The sequence below is a fragment of the Lissotriton vulgaris genome, chromosome 1_1 (genome assembly GCF_964263255.1).
Source record: "Lissotriton vulgaris chromosome 1_1, aLisVul1.2, whole genome shotgun sequence".
Taxonomy (NCBI): Eukaryota; Metazoa; Chordata; class Amphibia; order Caudata; family Salamandridae; genus Lissotriton; species Lissotriton vulgaris.
In genome coordinates, this window is record NC_141685.1 from 1,567,120,945 (window position 1) to 1,567,147,504 (window position 26,560).

The window sequence follows — 26,560 nt, forward strand, 5'->3', positions numbered from 1 at the left end:
TTGGAGTTTGGCCAGGAGGCCTGCCTATATTTTGTCACAACAATCAACCCTGGTGATTACCACAGCAATTATTGGGTCAATCTTTAGCGGCTGAAGAAGCAGGGGAGGGATTGATTCAATTATGAATATGGTGTAGCCTTAATGTATTGTAAATTATTAATTTACAGGATTGTGACAAAGGTTGCTCACTTGCTCAGAGGGTAATGGGGACGGGTTCGTTGGAATGAGGCCAGTGAACCTGAAGTGAGACATTAAGACACAGCCACTTCTGGTGCTCCTAGTTTGTGACAGATATTCAGGTATTAAATCTCTTGGATGCCATTTTCCCCTCCCCAGATCTTAAAAGTGAGTGGATCACTGCATTCCCTTGGCCAATTCAGACTGCCAAGAACTACCCTTTACTTTTAAAATACAAGGAAGTTCAAAAGACTGCACAATGGAAAATTCAAATTATGAGGAGAAACTGGAGATCCTTCCCATCTTGGAAATAAGTAAAGACATCACATCCATCTTCACCCTGAACCCAGAAAATGTGTATTCAAACGATCCAAACAAGGCTATAGCCACTTTTAATCAAAATGTCTTTAAAAAGGTTTTAACTAGTAGTATGCAAACATAACAGATAACTAGAACATGACACATTACAGTAAGTGTATATCTTTGTACTCAGCGGGTTGCATTAGGCGATACTAATCAGATAACAAATCTTTCAATCAAAACATAATCACTACATTATAAAACGTTGCCCTTACATCTCATAACTGCTCAGTAAGCACCCCACACAAAATAATCTCTGGTTTACCCCAGAATTACACATTTGAAAATTTACATCTAGAAGGGCAGAATGGCAACAAAACTACAGTGAGGAAGATAAACAGCTTTACACTGTGGCAGTCGACCTATATAAACAACAAATTCTACAAGCTTATTTTCTCGCCTGTTCAGGAGCAAAAGGGGCTGTGGACAGGAGGGGGGTGGCTTCCTCTTCTGTGAGGGGAGTCAGATTCGCATTCCAAAGGCGGCAGCTCCTTTGTAGCTCGCTGGCCCAGGGAGGCTAATTGGCAGGTCTTCCTGTGGGGAGGGGTGTTACACCCTCTTCACTGGACAGGCATTTGTGCTGAGTCTTCTGAGAGCAAAGGTTGGCAAAAACCAGTCAGCAAACACATCAGAGGCTGGTACGTTTTTAGGGGGCACCTCTAAGGTAAATGTAAATGTGCAAATGTGTGTGTCTTGAAAAGCGCACTGCTACCCGGAGGCGTCCTGGCACTATAGACCGCTGGGGAACCCGTCCTGGCTTTCCCTGTGAGATGTTCCCTCCTGGGTATCTCCAAGGTGAAACCAGGCATCCCCGGCGTTTGTGGGGGGCCGTTGTGGAGATGAGGCAAGCTAATGCCCAGAGTTGCCGAGTGTGATCCCTGGTTAGAGTAGGCACCGAGGCGAGAATTATCGAGTCCGCTGACCCTGGTTCACGACCCTGCCGCGTCGGGAATTGAACCCTGGTCCCGGGCCGTCCTCTGCTTCCGGTTCTGCCGCCTCTAACCAGTGAGCCACACCACTCCAAGGTGCCCTCTCCTCTGGTTGCTTGTATTGGAAAATCCGTGTGGGTTTATCAATACGACATGTTGATACCGCACGGACAAGTTACTTACCTTTGGCAACGTCTTTTTTAGTAGGGACATGATCTAGCCACTGATTCCCTATCTTTTAACTCCCAGGTGGCAGGCTGGATCCGGAAGATTTTTGATAGCAGTACCCCTGCACACTGGTAGGTGGCGTTGATTGAAACTGTGTGACGTCGTCGGCATTGTATTTGTCGTCATGATTTCAGTGTTGTCAATAAAACCACCACTTCGGCACGCTGACGTCAGTACTTTTCATGACTTTTCTATGCCAGAAGCGTGGAGCCATGAAGTGACTGACCATGGTGTGTTAAAAAAGAAAACTAGGGTTCTGAAGGGGAACAGCCCTCACCCTAAAAACAAGTCTGCAGTGCGGGGACGATCGATATGGGATCTGTGGTTAGATCATGTCTCTACCAGAAAAGACGTTACCGAAGGTAAGTAACTTGCCCATCTGATTGACACATCTAGCCGAAGATTCCTTACAGATACCCAAGCAATACCTTCCCCCGGTGGAGAAGCTTTAAACCAGGAAATCCTGGAAGACAGAGCAGCCGAACAGGCCCTCCCTGCGAACCTGAGAATCCAGGCAATAGTGTCCGATGTATGTGTGAAAAGATGCCCGCAAGGCTGCTTGGCAGATATCAGCAATTGGAGAGGCGTGGTGGCTGCCTTCACCCTAGTGGAATCGGTCTATGGCCTTCAGGAGGCTCTTTCTTTGCAAAAGCATAACATATTTTGATACAGAGGAAAACCCAGCATGATATGGACCTCTTTTTGACAGCATGCTTCATCTTTGCTCCCACGTACCTTACAAAGAGTTAGTCATCCACCCGAAACTCTTTGGTGCAATCAAGGTAAAATTATAATGTTCTTTTTGGTTTCAGCCGTGGAGTCAATCCTCTTCCTTAGAAGAATGCGGAGGTGCAAAAATAGTGGGCAGGGTAACAGACTGTCCCAGATGAAAGGGTGTTACCCCCTTTGACAGAAAGCAGGCCCTAGTCCAGAGTACAACCTTGTCAGGAAAGAGGGTCAGGTAAGGAGGCTGTGATAACAGTGCCTACAGTTCGTTCACCCTCTTGGCAGAGGTGATTGTCATCAAGAAGGCTGCTTTGATAGTGAGCAGCCACAGAGGGCAGTTGTAGAGCGGCTCAAATGGTGCGCACTCCAAGAAGGTAAGAACCAAATTAGGGTGCCACTGTGGCATAATAAAAGGGGAAGGGGGAAACAAAAGGGTTAACCCCTTCAAAAATCTCTGCACAAGAGCAGATTTAAACAGTGAAGGCTGATCAGGAAGCTGAAGAAAGGCAGACCGGGCCGAAAGGTAGCCCTTTAGAGTGCCCAGAGCAGAGCCCTGCTGGGCAAAAGAAAGAATAAACAGGCGAATATCTGACGGAGGGAGATAAAGGGTCAATAGACCATTCAGTACAATTTTTACAAAATTGGTTCCATCGTCCGGCATATACTGACTTTGTGGAGGGATGCCTGGCTGCCAGAATTACTTTGCAGACTTCGGCAAAACGGTTGAAAGCTGTCAAGCACGCAAGTAGGTGGAGAGTGGACAAGTTCGGGTGGGGAACCTTCCCCCACTGCTGAAACAGAAGACCCTCCCAAAGGGGCAGCCTGAATGGAGGATTAATGCTCATTGCCAGTAGCTCGGGATACCAGACTCTCCGTGCCTAGTCCGGAGCCACAAGACTTGTGCCCGGTTGCTCCTGATCTTCTTGAGCACTCTGGGCAGGAGTGGTATCAGCGGAAAGGCGTACAGGAGGCCTGAGCTCCACTTGCGATGAAAAACGTTGCTGAGCAAAGGTCACCTTGGAAACTTCAACGTTCAAAACTGCTGATATTGTGCGTTCTCTTTGGAGGGAAACAGATCTAATCAAGGCTCTCCCCACTGCTGAAAGAGACCTTGTACCACCTCCGGATGGAAACGCCACTAGTGATCCACAGGCACCGTAAGCCGAGCTTGTCCGCTCTGGCGTTTAGAGAACTGGCCAGATGTTGAACCACCAGGGAAACACCCTACTGTTCCAGCCAAGTCCAGAGACAAAGGGCCTCTTGACAAAGGGTCCACGACCCCACACCGCCGTTAGTTGCAGTACCACATGACGGTAGTGTTGTCCGTGAACACTTGAACTAGCTTTCCCTTGGGTGATGGTAAAAAGGCTTGCCGTGCAAATCGGATCGCCCAAAGCTCCAACAGGTTGATATGGAGCCTGGTGTCTGCCGGAGACCAGGGCCCTCCGATATCCACCTCTCCCATATGGCCGCCCCATTCCAGAAGACACACATCCGCCAATACGGGGAGATCTGGTTGGGAAGGACCCAACCGTGGCTTGTTATCCACCACTTCAGGTCTTTCGTAGTGCCCTCCAATACCTGAACCAGGTCGGTGAGATTCCCCCAATGCTGTGCTAATTGGAACTTCAGGTCCCACAGCAGAGCCTGCGTGTGCAATCTGGCATGGTCCACAAGCAGGATGCAGGAGGCCAGAGGACCAAACGGCCTCAGTCATCCTCACCAAAATAAATCCAGGATAGAGGCCGATAGATCTGAATCATAGCATGAATATCCTGGACTTGCCGCTCGGGGGGGATAAGCCCAAAACTGCACCGTGTCTAGAATCTCTCCGATGAAAGGGAGCATCTGAGAGGGAGTCGGCTGTGACTTCTGCACGCGGATAGTGAACCCAAGTGAGTGCAGGAGGTTCACCATAGTCTAAAGGTGGGAGAAGACTGCCTGGGACGAGCCCGCCTTCAACAACCAGTCGTCGAGATAGAGGAATAATAGAACCCCTGGTCTCGCTGATGGACTGCGACTATCGCTATCACCTTTATGAACACTGAGGGGCACTGGTGAGGCCAAAAGGGAGCACAGCAAACCTAAAGTATTTGTGGTCCACCGTAAACCACAGATAGCGACGATGGGCAGGCAGGACGGGAATATGAAAATAGGCCTCCTCTAAGTCCATCGCTATCTTTCAGTGTCCCAGGTCCAGGGTAGACCAGAACCGAGCAAGCGTGAGTATCTTAAACTTTTCCTTTTTAAAGAAGTAGTTGAGGGCTCTGAGGTTCAGGATTGGACAAAGGCCTCCAATCTTCTTTGGAAGCAAAAAATAGTAAAGAATAACAACCACAGCCTATTTTTGTCTCGGGGATCCTCTCTATAGCTCCCTTGGCCAAGAAAGTTTTGACTTCCTTGTGGAGTAGGGTAAGGTGATCCTCCAACTTGCGGGACTCTCTGGCTGGAATAGGGTTGGCACGGTTGGAAACCCATTCCGTAGCCTGAAAGAAACGAACAGCAGTCACAGGTTGGGATGAATTGGTGAGGCATAAGGACTTGGCCGTAACCCGTGAGTCCCCAATATGCTCAAGAGCTGCATCTGCTTTGTTTCCGAAGAGACGTGAGCCATCAAAGGACATGTCCATAAGATTAGCTTGGACATCCCCCTGAAAATCCAGACGTCCTCAGCCAGGTGTGGCGCTGTATGGCCGTTTTCGAAGAAATTGCTCTGCCTGGTTAATCCATTGTGTCCAAGCCACGGTGGATGACTAACTTCGCTGCATCTCTCCCATCTGAAATAGCTTGGGAGAGCAGAATTCGGTCTTCCTCCGAGACTCTAGGCTGCACCTTTGAAACCGTATCCCATATCGAATGGGAATGAGCCAAAAGGCATGCAGTGTTCACTGACTGCAACGCTAAACTGGTGGAAGAGAACATTTTCTTTACAAATCTTTCCAGCCTTTTGGCTTTCCTGTCAGGGGGTGCGGAAGGGAACATGCCACGAGAAGTGGAAGCTTAGACAAACAAGCTTTGTTGGGTGGGTGGTGAGGAAAGCTTGGTCGCTTGGTGCAGGGCGATGACAGCGGGCATACGTGCTGTTCACAGGAGCTCCTGTGCTGGACTTGGACCAGGTGCCCAGAAGAACATCAGTCAAGGTCTCGCTGAAGAGCAGCAAGGGTTCAGAGGCGGAGACAACAGGCTGCAGGACCTCTGTCAAGATGTTAGTCATGACTGCCAATGTAAGAAACTGCAGGTGCAAGACCTCCACAGCCCTAGGCACCACCATTGCAAATGACACCCCCTCCACAGTAGCCAGGCTAGAGGGAGTGAGCATGCCAGAATCCGAGCATGCCAAAATCTGGGGAGGTGTCTAGGCTGCTGGCATTACCCAGTTTCTCATACCACTCCAGATCTTGAGATTGCGGGATTTCCAAGGGATCCTGCTGCCCCTGCCAATCCTTATCATTCATTCCTAACCCTTCAGAATAGGGCAGGTTGAATGGCATGGAGCTGTACGGCTCTGTTGGAGCCAGTCTCAACATCGGTGGACGCCCGACTGGCTCAGTGTTTAGCGCGGAGACACCTATGGGTATTTGCATGCTTTATAAGTAATTTTAACAGTATTGTCCGGAATGACGATTGGGGTGGCTCCGTCAGTGGACACCGGTGACGCAGAGGATCTCTGTGTCGGATATGGTGCCGGTGAAGGTCACTGAGGTACGAACGGCACCGGTCCAGACCCAAGGATGGGTCCAGAAGGAGGTCATGGTGCTGGGGCCGGAGCCGGAGGGGCGGAACCCACAGGGTCTACTTCACCTCAACCTGCGGGCCCTGAAGGCGCACAGGTAGGATCGGGCAGACCAAAACTGGCGCACATGGAGTCATAAAATTCTTTCAGTTGGCCAAGGTGACTTCTGGAAAGGGAGGGAAATGCAGAGCCGGCATAGGCACCCTCTCCGCGGAGCAGGGGCCTCTAACACTGAGGGTACGCTGTCTTGTCGCACGACAGACTGGGCGAAGTGAAAGCCGCTTTGCCTTCTTTTGGTGCCTCTTACCTGACCCATATGACTATGAGGAAGAGGACTTCGACCGTCCTGAAGGGTGATCAGATCTTCCTCTCGACCAAGAATGAGATTGGCGAGGCAACCTCAGTGGCGCCATATGCTGGGCCGCAATCAGCTTTAGGGACCGCTCTCTCAAAGCCTTCGGCGCAATGGCCCAGCAGGTGGATCTCAGCTTTGTGTTGTGGTCGCGCTCCAGGCACCAGAGACACACTAGGTGGGGGTCCATGACTGACATGGCGCTGTGAAAGGCGCCGCATGGCTTGAACCCTGAGGTTTTCTTCATAGACATCTCTACAAGCCAAAAGGAGCAGACAAAAAGTCGAAAAAATATGTAAAAAAATGAGGGGGTAGCTCTCTTTGACAGATCTGCGCTGGCTAATCAAGAAAGAAAAGAACTGATGTCAGTGCGCCGGAGTGGCGGTTATATTGACAATGTGGACTTCATGACGAACATGACGCAGACGTCATGCGGAGTCAACCGATGCCACCTACCAACGAGCAGGGGGGCTGCTATAAAAAAATGGCCAGCATCAATCATGCCTAGTATGAGAAGCACCGGTCCTTGCCAGGACCTTTGTAAAACGGTTCAGGGCTATATTGAGTAGTGCAATCGGCCTATGAGCAGTGTCTATTTCTGGCTCTTTATTCACTTTATGGGTCAGAAAGATGTTGGCATAGTGTATTGAGAGGGCAACCTCAGAATGTCCATCTAAGGAGCTGTACAGAGTAGTTAATGGTTTTGCCAAGTATGCGAAAACATTATTATAGAAGAATACTGTGAAGTCACCTGGCGCCAATGATTTAGTAGCACCTCCTCCCCAGGGCCTTCTTAGCTTCTCAGGCAGCATTAGGCTGCTCTAGTTATTTCTTCCAATAGGCGTCTAGGGACGGCATGCAACAATGCTGGAGATATTCTTGAATTTTTGTAAGTCTTGGGAATAAAGTGTCTGAAAGAACATTCTAAACTCTTACCTTTTATCAGGCCTCTTAATTGCAAAAGACCCATTGTCCCTCTTTATCTTTATGTAACTCCTGGCAGTCTTGCAAAGAACTTAACGCGGTCATAGAGCCATACCGGACTGTCTTAGTCGTAAAAGATCTGGCCCAACTTGAAGATTGACCTCTCGGCCCACTTTGTCCAGAGGATGTTCAATTGCCCTCTCTTGTTTGTAAGTTGCCCACAGGACTTTAAAGGAGGAGTTCTGCTTACCAAGTATTTCTATGGGAGCTAATTCCAACACCAGACTGTCTTCCACCACATTGTTTTATTCCAGCTTGGCCAACATCATTGCCATTACCAGCCCTGGACTCATTACCATTGCCTCCCCATGTCCTATATTGTTGTTAATGGAGTATCACCTTCTTTATTTTTAAAAACTAAGCTAGTTCGGTTTCATCACACGGTCTCCAACTATGTTCAGGGACATGCGCCAGTGGGTTCTCGGTGCCATAAAAGGACCTTCGTCCCAGGTGACAGATGCCATGGTCTGATATTGAGATATCCAAGACAGTTGTGGGTGGAAGAGACTTGACAATGATGGTGCACAGCCGAAAGCTTGCAATTGCTGGTGACTCAAAGCACTTAGGGCAAAGGTTTATTAACCTCTCCAATATCACCTCTAATAACTGCCCCATTTCCAGCCGAAGTTCCTTCCCGAGAGCCAGAGGAGCTAGGAGATCAACCAAAAGACTGGGTCTGAAGGACAAAACTATTAGTTGAGCTCACTGGTATTACTTCCACTCAGGCTTGGGCATAAATATGCTCCAAAACTTGAGACTGACACAGTCACAAGCCGGTATTCTATCAAAGTAAGGCACTTGGAAATCTGCTGGGGTGTCCAGAGAAATTGGAAGTAAAGGGGCAGGGGTTTTGGTGCGGCCTCCGGATTATAAAGACATTATCAAGAGGTTATCAGTGTCCAGCTGTACCCCAATCCCAGAAGTGCTCTTCTGAAAGGTGATTCCCAAATTAGACTCACTGGGCCCAAGATCAAGGGAAAGCCTGTGCTCGGTGAATGATATATCACATTGATCTTCAAATAGAACCTAGGCATACTGGAAAAGGAAGAGAAATCCCTGTCTTCTGGGTGCAAAGTACACCAATCAACCTCCAGCCCTTTGCTTCTTTGAGATGATCCCTGTTGTGCCTCTCCCGGAGCTACCCCTATCTATTCCAAGGTTCCACGCAAGGTTAAGATCTTCCTGATTATTGCCTTTTTGCCGGCTCCTTCCATGAGCTTTCAAAAAGTGGAGTTCAGATTGGTCTTGTCTGGCATTTTGTTATGTCTATGTATGTAACAGAGGATCTGCGCCCCCATATCTGTACTCTCAGGAACCACCCCCTTTTCTTCACTATAATAACCTTCTCACCTGCCAGTTTGTGCCAATAGGTGGTGATGCGCAATACTGAATTGGGTACTTGTTATTTTTCACTCAAAAGAGGCCACTGCGCAATAAATGAGTTTCCTTAAGGAAAATGAGAACAGAATCATGTCTCTGGAGCTATTGCTTAAGTGGGCATTTGTTGTTGGGAGAGTTCAGCCCCTGTTTGTTAAGTGAGAGCCACTTTAAAGTGCCAGTCAATAATATAAGAATTTTACTCAATTCAGCTCAGATATTATGTCGTACTAAAGATCTCCGAAGGTCTGTCACTCCTCATCCCTCCCACGCATGGTTCCCATCTTCTAATGCTTCCCCCCGCAACTAGGCCCTGCGTAGGCTGTAAAGTCATTAAGTCTGATTCAGGCCCATACCCCATTCACTGCGGAGCCCTTCCGAGGAGTTGTCAGCTCTATCAGCCTTTGGCTAACCCTGTTTCAGCACAAATTTTGTGAGTTGTTTGTCTGGATGGCTGGTAATCTCTCAAGCTGCGGCTGTTCTACGGCGCAGGGATCAAACTGCGACAGAACTTTAGCTTCCGCCCCAAACAGATTGATCTCATTTTACCACCCCACATAAGGTGCAAGAAATGCTCCAGCAATATTTGATTTATTTCCTTCCGTAGGTGATATGTTAGTTGTTTAAAGTCTCGTATTTTCTGCAGGACCAATACTATGAAGTCTTGTTCAATTTGGATTTTTATGCCATCCACATTGAGATCTTTTACCCAGAGGCAGGTCCACCCTACTCTGACGGAACACCGAACTGTTGTCAATTCCCCAGGTGAGGGTCTACTCCTCAAGTCATTGGGATAAGCCACAGGTGCTCCAAACTACAGCATGCTTAAGGTTCATTCTTCCAGGAGAAGTAGGTAGTTTAGCAACAGTCTGGGCGCACACACATTCCCTTGAAGCCTCTTACATAGCGAGGGCTCCTATTCATATCTAAGAGACGCTCAGATTTCTGGGCCCTTCTGCCGTTTTCCCTTTTAAGTCCCATCTGTCATTTGAAACTGCTACCTCGTGGCTGGGAAAAGTGTCGGTGTCTGCCGCCACTAGAGGCGAAGCCTGAGGGCCCAAGTGGGTGCCTGCTCCTAGGGTGGCCAGGTTTCTGGACCCAGATGGTCTGAGCACCTGGGGGAATCTCGCTACACGGGGCCACTGACTGACAGAGTTAAGAGTCATTCCACGCTACCACCTTGGCTTCTCCCCAATACTCGCATTTTTCAGGTGAAGTACAGCAGTAGAACACATCTTTTTGCCCGGTAAGTCCTATTTTCTGCTTTCCTTTTCTGGAAGCACAGTGCTTTCCGGAGCTGATGCATTTTGCATTATGACTGATTCAATGACTGCGTAAAGCTTAGGGTCAATGACACAAAAACTGGATCATGCCGTGGAACTTTAAATTTATTTATCAATATTTGTGTGGCCAACTACATCGTTGCAAGCGCTAAGAATTTTTCCTGATCTATATGCAAAAGTCCTGGCCCCAAAGGAAGCAGGGGCTTTGGAGCTGCTCTTGACTAAAGTGGCTGATATAGTATTCTAGAGAATGCTTAATTTTATTGCACCTCTAGCTAAAACCTCATGAAAGTTTTTGATATCCACAGGGAATGCTTGAGAAGGAGAAGCTGCATGTGAAGTCAGGGTATATAAATGTGCATAATCAGTGTCTGGGAAACGAGATTTCAATCTTAAGGGTGACAGATCATCTCTACTTTTTCATCTACACGATGAAAGAGGCCAGAGTGGAAGAAGACAGAGATTTAGATATTGTTTTGGAAACTGTTCTCAGAGGAGATTGTTGCAGAGGACGAAGATGTTCCTGGACTGGATACTCAACTGAAATAGTAAGAATATTCAGTTTTAATCACAATGGACAAGAGTGTAGTGTAAAATTAGCTTGAGGAATATTGAGGAAGCTTAGTTGCTGAATGTACTTCAGTACTTGATTTTTTTCCTGTATGATGAAGTCAGAGATAGTGACAAGCCTGCCCTAGGAGTATGTGACAAATGAGCAGGCGAGACACAAAAACACACAATGAGAGTGTGATATTTCTGTACTTTAATCCACTGTGATATCGGAGGAATTCTCTCGACGTTGATGGTAATTCAGACGGTGACTCTGTATGGGACGCAAAGGTTTTGTTGATGTTGAGTGGTGATATTTGAATGTGTCGATGACACTGGACACCACTGATATTCTGACAGTGAATAGAACTGTTGATGATGCCTCGCCGTCGATCATCTCTTCTCTATCATTGTTTTCCATGTAAGTGAAGTGGTATGTTGTGTAGACCGGTGATTTTGGCCTCTTTGCCTGAGGTGGAAAGGCGTAGAACCTACTTTAGACAGAAAACAAGTAGGTACTGAGGGTGTCTGTGTCAATGGCGAAGGTCTTGACATATAAAACAAATGACATCTACTGTGATGACATTAACACAGTTCATCTCGCCTTTACTCTGAGCATCTCACTTTTGAGAGTGTGTTTTAGCCAGAAATGCTTTTTTCTCTACTTTCCCTCTTCTTCAGCCTTCATATTTTGATGCATTCCTTTAAGTCTGATGTGCTCACTGTCCTTCAAAGAGTTTTTAGACTTATTTTGGCATACAATGCAGTGTTTAACAGTACGAGGTGGATAAAGGGGTCCCACACAGACCTTGAGGGTAGGAGAATGATTACTTTCTACCTCAGGAATGACACTTCACTAAAAGAGAAAGCATTTTGAGGAGGAACAAATGCCCAAATGTGGTAAACAAAATATCACACTCAATACTGAAGATTCTTAAATATGTCGAGCGAAAGAAAAATGATTAAAAGACTAGATTTTGGAGATTCTTATAGGAGCTGGAATAAAGAACTGAGTAGGTGAGGCAAATTGGTAGTACAATGCATCAAGAGCAGCGGAATCTTCAGGTGTTCTTGAAGGGACAGAAGTCCTTTTAATTCTGTTAGCAAAATAAGTTTATAACTTAACATTTGTTTTGCTCCCGTCGCATTTTAACCTGCCTTTCCTCTTAAGATGTTGAAATGTAGTTCTTAAAATGTTGGCAGGATGAAACTATATGGCTTTTTCAAAAAATATTCCACTTGTAATAAAATGTTCCAGGGTGATATTCATTCCATGGACAAAGGAACTTCGGAGCCCTGTGCTTCATTGTAGGAACAACATATCTATGGTACAGTACTCTGTGTTCACGCAGATAGGGGGAGATCATTTAAGCGTTTATGACCATCAATGAAGAGCCTATAATACAGAAGTATATATTATTCAGCGGGTATGAGATGTTACCTTAACTTAGGCTGTTACTGAAATGTTCTGCCTCTTTCTAATACCTTTTCTCTTCCCCCCTCAATGACAAAACATTTGTTATAGCTCTATGGGTGCAACACAGAATAACTATTGTCTATAGAAACAAGCAAATTGGGCGTCAATTTTGCCCATGGGACAGGTATTTTTTTATTTATTTGCATTTCCACACACCCTTCTGTTAAGGAAGTGCATGCCTGTGCAGAGCATGGATTACTATTGCAACATCCCAGAAAGGGAAACCCTCCAGCACGACAAATATGTTTGCTCCTTTATGTTGTAACTTGCATCTTAAACGCACTACCAGACTGCGGCTGATCAAAAGGACTCAATAACAGCTATGATTCATCTTGTGTTGAGATTTAGCCTAGTGTGCTGAATTCCACACTTATGAAAAGATTAGTAGGATTTTGCATGACTGGGAGGGGGGAGGGGGGTCGCCAGGGGCCGAGCCTTGTCCACATCTCTGCTTGTGGGCATTCAGACGTATCAAAAATAAACACCGATTCAATTTACTCAGACTTTGAAGAATGGCAACTTAGGTATGTAAGTTCATTCAGAAAAAACAGCTACACTGAGAGATAAGTATGAGATAATTATACAAAGCAACACAAATTAACCAACAAAGTTTAATAAACCCTCTGGTCTCGACGATTGGTATCCATCACCCATGTACACAACAAACCACAAATACTAGTAAAGCAGAGATTTAGGGAAAATATATACTGTAGAAAAGCTCTTTTAAGACATGTTGCCTATCCTTTCGAAATTGCATAGTTTAGAACATACAATTAAAATACATAAAATGTGTGTCTAGCATTACCATAAATTAGAAAATGCAGTAGCGATTACCTTGCTTTTGGACATGGATTGTGCTGAATCATCTTTAAGCTGTAAAACGTCATCCTTCCCTCGGTCAAAACCTTATTTAAAAAAAAAAAGGTTCATTTTGTGAGTTGTTGCGATAGGTGGGCAGCTAACACATTTAATCACACATTAAAAATGTAATTACGGAGTCATTCATGATTTTAAAATCGCATACCATTAACTCCGAAGCCTGAGAGCAACATGAAAGCAAAGAAGTTATGATGCAACACAAAATAGTTTGTATATTAAATGAACGTGTAGAACAATGCTAACATGCAATAAGTATAGTCGAACATATTTGTGGCATAACATTTAAATAATTTAACACTGCAGTTTATGGAATCGTCACATGTTAAACGTTGGCACAGGCAATTTGTAGTTAAAAATCGTTGATCATTTCCTTTTTGGTGTTCTATAATGATATTTTCTTGTTCGGTAGATAATGAAGGCTCCACATTAACCTATTTCACGATTTATTTTTCGTGTTTCATTTTTAGTAGCCTGCTCATCTCAGAACTCTATCCACATGTAGCATTTGCTCACCCACTAGATGCCCCCTTGACAGTTTTAATTCCCCCCTTTTCAGGTTTTGACCACGCGACAGCTTGTAGCTGTCTGTAAACTAAAGCCTTGCCGACCATATGAACAAGCAATAGCAATGCTAATAGGTCTCGCTTACGAATGAAAGTGTCATTATGTCAATGATGGATGTAGGCACTCAATAATTCGTCATATATTCACTTTGTCACTTATCTTTGCACTCCTGCATCAAATTATCCATTAACTGACCCATTTTCGTATTCCCCCTCTGGCACAAACACAATAAAACAGACAAACTCAACAACATACAAGGTAAGTTAAAATAATATAGTTATAAAAAAGTATATGCTTGCAATAATGAGAATAAACACAGCAGCGGGTGTTAGTTTTGCAGCGGTATTGTAAAGTTCTATCATTGTCTTAAAGTTCCAGCATGACCGCCACATTTAGAACCAATAAGTTGGACATCCTGGAATAGTAAAACATCACTATGGACAACAGCATTACATAATGGGATCCTGGTTAAGAGAAAGTGGCCATGTGGGAAGCATTACACTGCAGATTAAGTGAGGGTCAAGCAAGCGACCCATGAGCACTGCCTTGAGAGCTGTAGGGTACCTTTAATAAACAAAACACAATATAAAGAGGAGAACCATAGAAATTAAAGGAGATCTATATAAAGAGAATATTGAAAACTAAAGGACTGGCCAACCATCTCGACACTGAAGCACACTTATATTCAGGTGGATGTACATGTGATCAGAAAGCACTTCATTCACAATGCAAGAGAACTAATGACTGATGTGGACTGAACCATTACCCAGTGCAATTAACGGTCACGGATGGAAGCAGCGTGTAAATGACAGACAGACAAATGGCAGAACAGAACTGACCCAATGGCTCTCTAGGTGTCTCTAAGGATATATTTTTATGCATATGAATGATTGTATTGTTTAATAATATTTTTTTATTACAAGATCCTGGCAGACAGCTAAGAACAGATTCTAGTGGAGGATCGGCTTAGAGACGCTTGGAGACAGCCGCACCTTTACCGAGCTCCGGCGGCATTAGCCCGCCGACACAAGAGTCTCGGACCACCAGGTGAGTCAGGTACACGCCAGACACTCAGGAGGATCATTCCCGACCCATGATGCCGCCCCAGCTGCAAGAGGACAGACCAAGAGAAGGGGAGCCACGATGTAGCCAAGCAGCGGCAAGTATCGGCCGCACCACCATGCCCGAGCTACCTCAGCTGTTAGGTGGCGAATGCAGGGAGGCCGGCACCTGAGAAGACGGGAGTGGGATCGAGAGCTTGGGAACCTGGTCAGTGTCTTTGATGGGTGGATTCCGCCCTGCTAGGATTGCACCAGGAGGCGGGCAGGAGGTGAAGAATGGTTTATAGATACAGACCCTGCGAACGCTGCACAGAGCCGCCGAGAGAACAGAGTTGAGCCCTGGAAACACATGCACTGTGGCACGAACACAGCGCACTGAGCAGAAGGCAAGGATGTGCCCCAGGTGATACGAGCCCTGCGGTCCTTCCACGATATTGCTAGGCGGAGCATGGGTGCTTGCCGGAAAACAAGGAGCTCAACTGCGACTGGTGATCTTGAGGAGCTTCTCCCCCCTTTCTTTTTACTGTTTTTAGGGCAACTGGTGGACACTAGCGGTAGATATTAACCTTCTCCTCATACCAATTGCCGCACTACCACAGTGAAGGCTGCAGGTATTGCAGAGAGACAGTGCCCTTGGAGGCTGTCAGATGTGTGATGGCCTTTGTGAATATACAAATAGGGGTGAGGGAGACGGGTGAGGGTGCACGTGCCCGGGGCTGGTGACTGATCTAGCTGAGGTGGTGGTTTTCACTCCTTGGCGTTGCTGCTATGCCCACTGGAAGTGCCCTTGACCAGTGGAAGGCCAATTCGAAACAAAAGCAGAATATAAACTGCCCTACACAGAGGACAACACCGTGGAGCCAACCAAGATGCTGAGGAGAAGCAAGATGGTCCGGCGAGAGCCAACCAAAAACTCTCACCATGATAGCCCCCCATTGGTGGAAAGAGCAATGGAAGGGGGAGATAATGGTGGATGACAAAGGACTCGAGACACATACAGTGGCAATACAGGCAGTCATAAGGTAGCCTTGGAATTTAAGATTGTAGTAGCACAGGAGGTGAACATCCGGAGAGTTGAACATCGGAAACTGGCGGGCATGTTGGACATGGAGACAGCTCTGGCATCAGTCAAATTCAAAATGCTGACACTACGGCCCGTGTGCATATGCTAGAAATGGAAGTGGTCAAGTTGCCAGACAAAATCAATGATGCAGAGGGACAGTCCCAGTGCAAAAATATCCGACTGCTGGGATTCCCAGAAAAAGTGTACATTCAAGCCAGAAAATGTAACTCGAAGAGTGGCTATCCTTTGGTGGTGCTGGAAGGGAAAACCTCCAAGTGTTTTACTGCTGAGAGAGTTCACAGAATTCCCGGGGAACACGATGCACCGTAATAAGACTACATCACTTTATCATGACACACTCCCTGAAGTTAATTACATAGAGCATTAATGGGTTAGGGAATCCCACAAAAACAAGACTATTACTAAATGTTGTGGGCCGATATGCAGCAGATGTACTGTTCTTACAAGAGACACATATAATAGGGCCTAAATGTCCCTGACTGGGGCGAGGTAAGTAAAGAGTGGCTAGTCACTCAGGCTACACTACTAGCTCAAGAGGGGTAGCTATCCTACTTAGGAAGTCACTGGCACTCCATGAAGTACATCCCTGGACTGATGACCTTGGTAGATATACAGCGTTACTGGCTGAACGGGAAAAGGAGACAGTGGCCCTGGTCAAGGCATGCACCCCACCGGGTACGCAATAAGACACACTGCAGAGGGTGGGACAGTTGGGTGCTGAGCCTCCACACAGCTACTACTACACTAAACACTGTGTGAAGTACATTGTGGCGGTTGCCCAACCTGAACTACCGTGATGGGCACTGGAATCACGCACTATAAATATGAGGTGGAGTATGCTGTGTGCACCTGTAGGGCTTCAGGATCTGAGAAAGAGGCCCAACCCCTGGACTGAGTAGGCCATACGGGAGAGCAGTTCAGTGGGGAAGGTCATGTAGAACTTAGAGGTAAGGTGATGTGGGGGTGTAATGGATACTGGATATGTGGCCAAATATGGTCATGTTTGGTTTCTGTATTTGTTGTCGCTTTTGTTTGCCATAATTGTCGGCATGTCAGACAACTTCATGTCTGTCGAAAAATCAATAAAAATAATTTTTCAAAAGAGAGAATCTAGCAAGAACCTTTCCAGTGCACATAGCCGCCCCCCCGCCCCCCCCTCGGATTAGTCAGAGGCGATAACCCACATCCAAATCCTTCATGTAACAAAAACACCCATCTGGAGGCTTTAATACACAGAAATAACAATACTTCCCTTAAATGGCAATTGACTATAACAAATGATTTTCACAATCAATAAGTCAGGCCTATTACGTTTATCATAAGTTTTCATAATAAAGAGATCAGAACTATGGCATCGGAAATATTGAATATTTTCTCCAAGTGAACCAATAAGGCCTCTAGCTGTTATCATTGGTTTGAAACCATAACCAATTAAGGCCTCATGCACTGAACTTGAGCTTTTCCCACAAAGCAAACATCGAGCATGCCGTCTTCATAATGCTATCTCTCATAAGAGAACCTAACAAAAGTTCTGAAATACAAATCTTCTATACTCTCATTTTGTCGGAGGGGGTAACCAGCTCAAACACCCTTGCCTACTATGTAATCTGATATTCTATTTAATAAAATGTCTGTGGCCATTAATACAGAGTAATAACAATCTACTCTTAAATGCCTTCTGCCTTTAACATATGCTTTTCACAATCAATAAGCGAGGCCTACAGCCTTCCTCAACTTTTCATTATAAACAATCAGGTCTATAACCTTTATACTTGGCTTGACACAAAACCAACTCCAATCTACTCGTTGGTCATATGCCTTCCTACAAAGAAAACATCAGGTATACCGTAATAAAGTATCAACTATGCACAACACGTATAAAAACAATACAAAATCCCCATTAATATAATGTAATAAGGATTACCATAGTGTAAATTGTCTATTGCCATGGTTTGTTATTAAGGGTCACTAACATCAAGACCCTTTCCTACTATGGCAATCTGTGAAATTCCATGCATCAAAAAACTGCTCACAGACTTGAGCATAGTTTCACAATGTGGAATTAAGTCCTACTTGCTTTATCATAACTTTTCATTAAAAATAGATCACACCTAAGGAATCCAACGTAACATTTCCCTGAGAACTGATAAGGCCTGTAGCCTTTACCAATAGCTTGACACTATATACCATAAGTGTCTACTGAGGAGCACAAACTAGTATCTATCAGGTATCCATCAGGCACATGTTAACAAAATTACAAATATACACAAATTTACAATTTGCAATGTGTAACCCCTCTCAACAGGGTCTAACAAGAATCATCATGGTGAAAATCTACTCCCAGAGTCTGTCAGTCGGCGAGTAACACCAAAACTCTTGCCTGCCCTGGTAATCTGTGAGATCATATGTATCTTTCTACAACCGGTAATATAGGATATGATAACAATCCACTCTTGAAGGCCTATTTATGATACACTTTTCACAACAGATAAGCCCAGCCTACTACCTTTGCAATTACTTTTCAAAATAAACGGGACAGACCTTTGTCAACTGGCATAACATTTCCCTGCACACCAATCAAGCCTACAGCTGTTATCTTTGGCTGGTCACCATTACCAACTCAGACCTCCTGTAAACGAGAGTAAGAGGAGCCACAAGGCAGCTATCAGGCATACAGCTGTAAAACTGAAAAAGAATAAAAACAATTGGTAAAGCAAAATACTATTTTCTCCTAACAGAGAATAACAAGGATTCTGATGATGTAAACCTTCTATATCCATGGTTTGTCAGAGGGTAACTAAAATCAACATCCTTGTGTACTGAGGTAATCTGTGAGATCCCATGCAACACAAACCTATATGTAGGCTTTAAATCAGAGCAATAACAACCCACCCTTGAATGCATATGGACTTTAACATATGTTTTTCACACTAAATAGGCCTGGCAAATACTGCCTTTATCGTAAATTTTCATATGAAACAATTAGGCCTATAGGAATAATCAGCATGCAGTCGTAAAAGTAAACATGTATACAAAATCACAGTTGGCAAAACAAAATACTTTGGACCTAATTATGAGTTTGGAGGTCCATGGGACCGCCGAACCCGTGGTGGAGACTCCTGGACCGCCAGATGAATTTGGAGGTGTGGCAGTGGGGTGCTGGCATGGTGGCCTGTTGCCACCCCACCAAAGTCATAATCAGACTGTATATCTCCTAAGAGAGCTTAACAAGTTTTATTCAAGAACATATCTTCTATCCCCACAATTTGTTTTGGGTGGAACACCCAAAACCTTGCCGACTACAGTAATCTGTGAAATTCTATGTAACAAAATACCTGCCCGTAGGCTTTAGCAAAGTGTTATAATTTGCCCGTAAAAAGCCTGTTGTCTTTACCAAATGCATTTCACAAAAAGTAGGCCAGGCCTCCTGGCTTTGTCACAACATTTCATAATAAACAGATAAAACATACAAAATCTGCAACAACTTTTCTCAATGAACAGAAGAAGCCTTTACCAATGGCTTTACACCTTACCTAACAAGGGCCTAATAAAATGCCTGTAAACTGGCAACTATCATGCACAGTTAAAAAATTACAAATATGTATATAATTAGTGATTGCAAAACAACATACACCCCCTCTTAACAGGCCCCACCAAGAATCATCACAGGGAAACCCCACAGGGTTTGTCAGTGTGTGTGGACAAATTCAAAAAGCCTCAACTACTACAGTAATCTGTGAGATTGCATGTATCAAAATACCTGCCTATAGCCTGTAACATAATCTGACAACAACCAATCGTTGAAGGCTTACTGGCTTTAACCCCTTGCATGCTGATGACGGCCCCCATCCGTCATGCACTACGGTGCTCGTGTGCTGATGACGGCTGGGGGTTGTCATAAACCCGCGCACTTGCGATTTTGCCGCACAGGCGTAGAATCGCGGCAGCATGCAAGGGGTTAATAAATCCTTTTCACAATTAATCAGCTAGACTAACTGCCTTTGTCTTAACGCTTCATTTCAGGCAGACCAGAACTATGGCTTTAGACATAATGTTTCCCTGAGCACAATATATAAATCGGGTTTGATGTCTTTATCATGGCATTTCCTAATCAACAGATCAGGCCTATGAGCCACAATCACTGGCATGCACCATAACCAACTCGGTCCTGCTGTATAAATCATAAGCTTTGCCACAAGCCAAAAGGTGCAATACAAGTAGGCTTTAAGTGGACGCACTTACGATTACGGCCCACTCACATCCTGACTCAGGGAAGCCAACATGTGAGTCTAAGCCCCTCCCTCAGTATTACTCTGCAAGCTACTTTTGTCGATCACATAAGGTCAGAGGCAACTGTAACGATTAGGTTAACTTGACACAAAACATGTGCTAAGAGCGGTTATCAAGCCAGCATTAGGATATAGTGAGAGTTATTGATGCACTTGTATTTTGAATTTCTAAGTTAATAGAGTATTATATTGGATGTAATTTTACTGTCAGATACACGTGCATACTTTAGAAGAATTCAGATGCTAATTATAAAACGAGACTAAAGGTTGGCCCTGAAGAAGTGACTTGAATGTCAAGAAACATGTGTTCGTTATTTTCTGAGATTCAGTTGACCAGCTGAAATGCTCTATTTTTGTTCTGGAAATAAACCTGAGCTAAACTTCCAAAATTTGTCTCTAAGCAACTATTGGACACTAATTTTCGTTCGAAAGGTATTGACATATTGCTTTCCTGTCGATGTTGGATCAAGTCTGCCTGTGTCAAAGTCGGAGACAGGTGCGCTATCGAGCTAGAGCTAGAGCTAAAAAAAACATGTAGATTATTGTAGCCCTGGGCGTCCCGTACTACTCTCAAACACAAAACTGCACTCTTAAGTTAATTATGAAAGGTGAAGGTACTTGAACTGCAATACATTGGTCATGACTGTCCTCCTCCCATTTTTGCTGCTGCCATAGAAAAACAAACACCATATTTCATCTAGCTATTACCAGCACCATGTGACTCTGGGCAATAGCTTGCTTAATCTTCCCCATGGCCCCCAGCGCCTAGAGACCCTTATGGGTGATTGTGCGCTTTACAAATGTGGATTATTATTATTATTATCCAAAACAGTCATTACAATGTTATGTGCGTGACCCCATAGTTCAAGCTTCGGCAGCCATAGTGCTGCTAGCTCACGCAACTGGATACATAAATATAATCACAGCTGTATGGAGGGGAAGCACTTTTGTCTGTGGAGGCACACAACTTCTGCCCAACCAAAAGATGTTATCCTGAGTACCAACATGTTGACTCCGAGAGAGCCCCTCTCTGCAGTTGTGAAAGCTCTTTTGTATGTTAATCACATTACGTCTGGCGACAGCTGCGCAGTTAAGACAGACCTAAAAACTTAGTGGGATTAGAGCCCACCTATTGCTTGACACTGGCTGGCTTTCTTGTCATTCATTTGCCTACTTCTTATTCAATAACTTTCTTTTCTCTTCCTGTAAATGTCCCTCCCCTGGCATATAACCACTTTAGCATCTTTTTGACTAGATAGTGCATGTGGTTACGGGCTCTCTCCCTAGTGTGCCGCCACCTCTTCAAATACTCCTCCCCATGCTCTCAAAGCTGCTTCTCATCCCTTCCAGCTTCAGGACTGCCAAGTGCCATCCATCACATGTCAGACTAACGCAAACTGGTAATCATACCACCACTGTAACTTTTTGTTGCACAATTTTTCAATCTGCTCTGAATTCAGCAGCAGTCGTTCTTTGTCTGGTACCCAGCATAAAAGTTATTTGTTAGTGCACTGAGGCAGAAAGTCAACATTTAGGTGCTAGCAGTGTTTTTTTTTTTTAACTTTATTTTCCAGGTTTTGCATACAAAGGATAGAGTAATCAGTACAACGAAAAATGCAGCATTGATAATAACAATACATATAGGACAAATGTGATGTAGGACTTAGCAAAAAAAAAATAGAGGGAAGAGCAAATCATAAAGCCGATACTACACGACATAAAACACCACATAAATAGATAAACATATCTTCGATGAATGAGACATTGTAAATGGCATCGTAATAATTGCATCAGAAGGCAGAAGAAGGTTCATTAATGCACTCATACATTAGAAAACAGGTGATCAACCAATCCCCTCAGGCACAATACCACTTGACAATTGCGAATCTTGGGCAGTTTGCTGTTTAGCAATATAGTCCCTGTACGGGCCCCAGATGTCTACTAGTCGTGATGGACAAGGGATTAGAGTGGAATACTCTTCGCAGTTGACATTGCAGAATGCTAAGCTCCGGAGCCAAGCCTGAAGAGAGGGAACTCTGCTACTGCAGCACAATAAAGCAATGTCTCGTTTAGCTAATAGGAATCCCAGAGCTGCAAGTTTCCTAACCTTCCGGTGGAAATTGACCACATACCCGAGCAGCGCAATCTCAAGGGTGGGAGTCAATTGCATGGACAGTACGTCACCAAGTGTAGAGTGGACCAGGGACCAGTATTGGTGTATCTTGGGACATGTCCGGGCTAGGTGGGCAAAGTCAGCAAACGGTGCAAAGCACTTCGGCAGTGAGGGGGTCTGCTGTGATCTATTCTGTGCCAGGGACAGACTAATTTGCATGTAGCCAGGTTCTGAGCTGGGATGGTGCAGTGAGCTAAAAAACGGTGATGGATCAAGCCCTGATCTGTTGACTGGGTATGAGTGTTCTGTTTAATTCAGATACTCTGTCCATCACCACCCCCTTTTCTGAATCGTTTTGTCCACCATAAGAGTGGAAGGGTATACTAAGATGTGAGTCCCTTGCTCATTGCACCATCAGGATTCAAGCAAGCCGGGCCGAAGACGGCTGTAATGCCAGAAACCGGTCCCCGGAAGCTTGTTTCCTTCCCAGTATAAGAATTGGCTTGGTAGTTTGGTCTGCCCTGTTCCCATGATGCACTGGGCCAGGGACAGACTAATTTGCATGTAGCCAGGTTCTGAGCTGGGATGGTGCAGTGAGCTAAAAAAAACGGTGATGGATCAAGCCCTGATCTGTTGACTGGGTATGAGTGTTCTGTTTAATTCAGATACTCTGTCCATCACCACCCCCTTTTCTGAATCGTGATCTATTCTGTGTGCATGTGTGGGAGTGTGATAAATTCTGCGAAGAAACTTAAATTGTATAAGTTTGTGTCGACTGTTCAATGAGACCACCTTAGTAGCCCTACAGCGCTGCTCCCACTGATCGTCAGTGATAGGCCCACCCACATTTGCCTCCCAGGCCGCTCGTATCTTGGCATCCGACACAGGTTTAGTCGCCCCACATTGTTTATATAGTTTTGAGACCAAGTGCGCGCCGGTGGGGCTCTGTATCAACAGTGTCAATGAAGGGGTAGGTTCAGGGGCCGCAGGGAATGAATGGAATGCGGCCCGAAGCATAGAGTGAATACGTGTCATGATAAAGGTGTCCATAAAGGTTCGATCTGTGAACCGGGCCTCCTCTGATATTGAGAAGACGTGGCAATCAGGAAATAAATCCCTTGTCTTGTGAATGCGAAAATTCTCCAGAGTGCGCTGGACAACAACCTCACTAGCGATAGGAAACCATGAAGGATTAGGCAAGGGCAGCTCCAGAGAATAAAGTAGCTCGAGCCCCAGCAATCTACGCAACTGGTCCCATGCCCAACACGTAGTGGAAATAGTTTGAATGTCCTGGGGATCCCGAGGGAATCCCGTAGGTAGGATACTGGAGAGACTGCGGGGGAGAACAAGATCCGCCTCTGGTTTCAAATACGGGACACGTGCATTAGCATGAAACCAGACATGGGCGTAGCAACATTGAGCAATTAAATAATACAAATAAAAGTCTGGGACCCCAAAGACCCCCGTTCATACTGTAGGGTCAGGATCTGGAAGCGAACCAGAGGTGTCTTGTCGCCCCAAATAAGGCGCAACAACAATGTTTGAAGTTGTGCAAAAAGGTTTTCGTGAGAGGGATGGGAATGTTATTAAAGAGGTATAAAAATCGCAGAAGGACCACCATCTTAATTATGGCGACTCTCCCAGCCATCGACAACGACAAACGCAGCCACGTCTCAAACTGCGATTCAAGGGCGCTAATCGCTTTACTATAATTTATCCTGATCATAGTGGCAGTATCCAAGTGAACATGTACGCCAAGATATTTAACCGCGTCACTGCACCATTCAAGAGGAAACCCACACGGCCAGGCAGTCGTGGCAGCCGTCAGCGGAAAAATTACTGACTTTTGCCAGTTGATGCTGAGCCCCGAAAATTTGCCAAATCGGACAATCTCAAGGATTAAGGGTTCCAGATTGAGCTGGGGTAACCAAACGTATAAAATTGTGTTGTCCGCGTAATGCGAAACCAGAAGAGGACCAGTGCGGAATTGGGAGGCCACGGTGCAAATGTTTTTCTTGAAAGTGGCGCACCAATGGGCCCATGGCCAAAATAAAAAGCAGTGGAGACAATGGGCATCCCTGTCTAGTAACGCAGGACAGCGTGAAGGAGTCTGATAGAGTCCCATTCAGGCTCAGTCGAGCGGTAGGTTTAGTGTACAGTAGTGCCACCGTAGACACAAAGCATTCTGGCATACCCATGCGTCGCATAACCAATAGGAAAAAAGGCCATTCGAGTGAGTCCAATGCCTTTTCGGAATCAAGATGGATGGAGGCGGGGGGGGGGGGGGAGTGAGCTTCGCGAGCATCCGAGATGGCCGCGTGAGCACAGGGCTCCCGGGACCCTCGCCGCTCTTTGCAAAATATCCTGACACTATCCTGATTTTTCAGATGGGTTACTGAAGATGAACCTCAGCTGATGCTTTTGCTCCTTGAAAAATTTGATTTGGACTCTGGGAACCGAAGTTACGTTGGCCCGAACTTTTGAGGCCCACCTTGCGGTAAGCCGGGGGCTTGGCAAGTTGGCACGCCGGGACGAAGTTGAACAACAACGGCTGAGGGGTCTTCCCCCAGTGGCCCTGCATCAACTTTCGGTTTCGCTTTTGGGTCCTGGCATTGTCAGATTGCAGGACTGTTCCGTTCTGTCGGAGATCGGGCCAGGCTCTGTCTCATCGTGCGCCTTCTATTCTTAACTCTTCTGTGTCGAACTGCGGTGTCACCTCGGCCACGCGAGCCTACTTTTGTAGACTGTTGGTGACTTGCCTGCAAGCGGCCATTTTCAACAGGTCTCACGGGCCCCTCCGGGGCGAATCTTCCAGTATGGCGGCTAGGGCAGACAACGAGAAACGGAAAACCAAGACGCCTATTCGCGGGGGACCGGTTCAAACTAATATCATGGATCGTTATACCCAATCTAAAGGATCCCCTGGTGGCGCCAGCCGCACCCCGGAGGACCCCAAGGAAGGCCCAACTGCGCTGATTGAACTGTCTCTCCAAGACGTCATGAGCGCCATTGCCAATATGAAGGCTACCATCGGCCAGCAATATGAGGCTCTGGCTCATAAAATCAACACGGTTGCCATCGATGTCACCTTGATCAGAGCCGACTTGTCTAAAACAAACGAGAAAGAGAAATCGTTGGATTTGAAGACTTCTAGCCTTACGGCCGATGTGTCGGAACTACAAACGGAAATCGGCAACCTGAAATCATCCAACGACCTCATGTCTCATCGACTGGAGGATTTTGAAAACAGGGCAAGACGCAACAACATCCGCATCATTGGTGTCCCTCAAAAACCCAGAAAATCCTTCAACAGACCTCCTGGTGGAGGACCTCGTTCTGAACCACCTTGCCCCTACAGGACTGAGCAAATTCTTTGCAGTGGAGCGTGCCCACCGTGTCCCCGGCGGAAAGCCGAGGCCGGGCGCCCCTCCGAGGCCTATCATTGCCAAGCTCTTTCATTTCAGAGACCGGGATGCTATCCTGCAGGCCTCGAGGGTGAGCGGCGCGGTAAAATTCGAAAACGCTACTGTCAACTTTTACCAGGACTTCACCCAGCTCGTCCAGAGGCAAAGGATGGGCTTTCAGGGTTTGAAGCGAAGACTCCGAGACTTGGGCCTGAAATATGCTATGTTGTTTCCTACCAGACTTCGTGTTGAGTACGAGGACCGGACGTTTTTTTTCGACCGGCCAGAGAATGTGAGTGACTGGCTGGATTCTCTTCCTGCCCGGAACGATCGAACTGAGCACCCTGGTGGCGCCGAGGGTGGTGAGCCAGAACAGAAGTGACGATGCGGTCCCTGATTTCCGAATACTTGACTTTTCACAGCTGGGCTCGATTATTTTACCATTGTTGTATTTCATTGTCGTATACCCGAGGGTGGCGGGGTGGTGGGACTCTTTCCTCCTCCAGGGTTCTTTTTGTAGATTAGTGTAATGGTAGGGTGACAGGCACACTGCAAGTTGGGGTGGCTTTCTAGTCTAATGCAGGGGTGCAGGGTGGGAGGAGTTGTAACGGGTTTTGGTTGGGGGGTAGGGGGGAGTGTTTGTGGGTTTGTTTTCTTTTCTCAAGGCAACGTATTGCTCCTTTCTATGATCCGATTATTGTTCTCTTTGTGGGGTGGGTTCCACATTTCTTGTTGGGATGGGGGGTAGTGGGTTAAGGCTAATATCCTGGAATGTCAACGGGTTGGGTGATAGAATAAAACAGGGAGTGGTGCTGCAATTCTTGCGTCGCCTGTCCCCCGATGTCGTTCTTTTACAGGAGACACATCTGGTGGGGAACACGTGTCATGCCATTAATAGATGGGGTTACCGTCTTGTTGCACATTCTGGGTTCACCACTGGTTCTAGGGGCGTTGGCATTCTTGCTCGGTCCTCTCTCCCCCTGGAGATAGA

At 45.9% G+C, this 26,560-nt stretch overlaps 1 protein-coding gene across 4 annotated transcripts in view; it reads right to left on the reverse strand.

Annotated features, from left to right (window-relative positions):
* The window catches only part of OSBPL8 (oxysterol binding protein like 8), a 1,216,063-nt gene that overhangs the window by 312,925 nt on the left and 876,578 nt on the right, over positions 1 to 26,560 (reverse strand). For all 4 annotated transcript variants that reach the window (XM_086918072.1, XM_086918074.1, XM_086918073.1 and 1 more), the window contains one exon: positions 13,010 to 13,080. In XM_086918072.1, the coding sequence (XP_086774198.1) occupies positions 13,010 to 13,080 (71 nt within the window). The remainder of the gene's footprint in view (positions 1 to 13,009; positions 13,081 to 26,560) is intronic.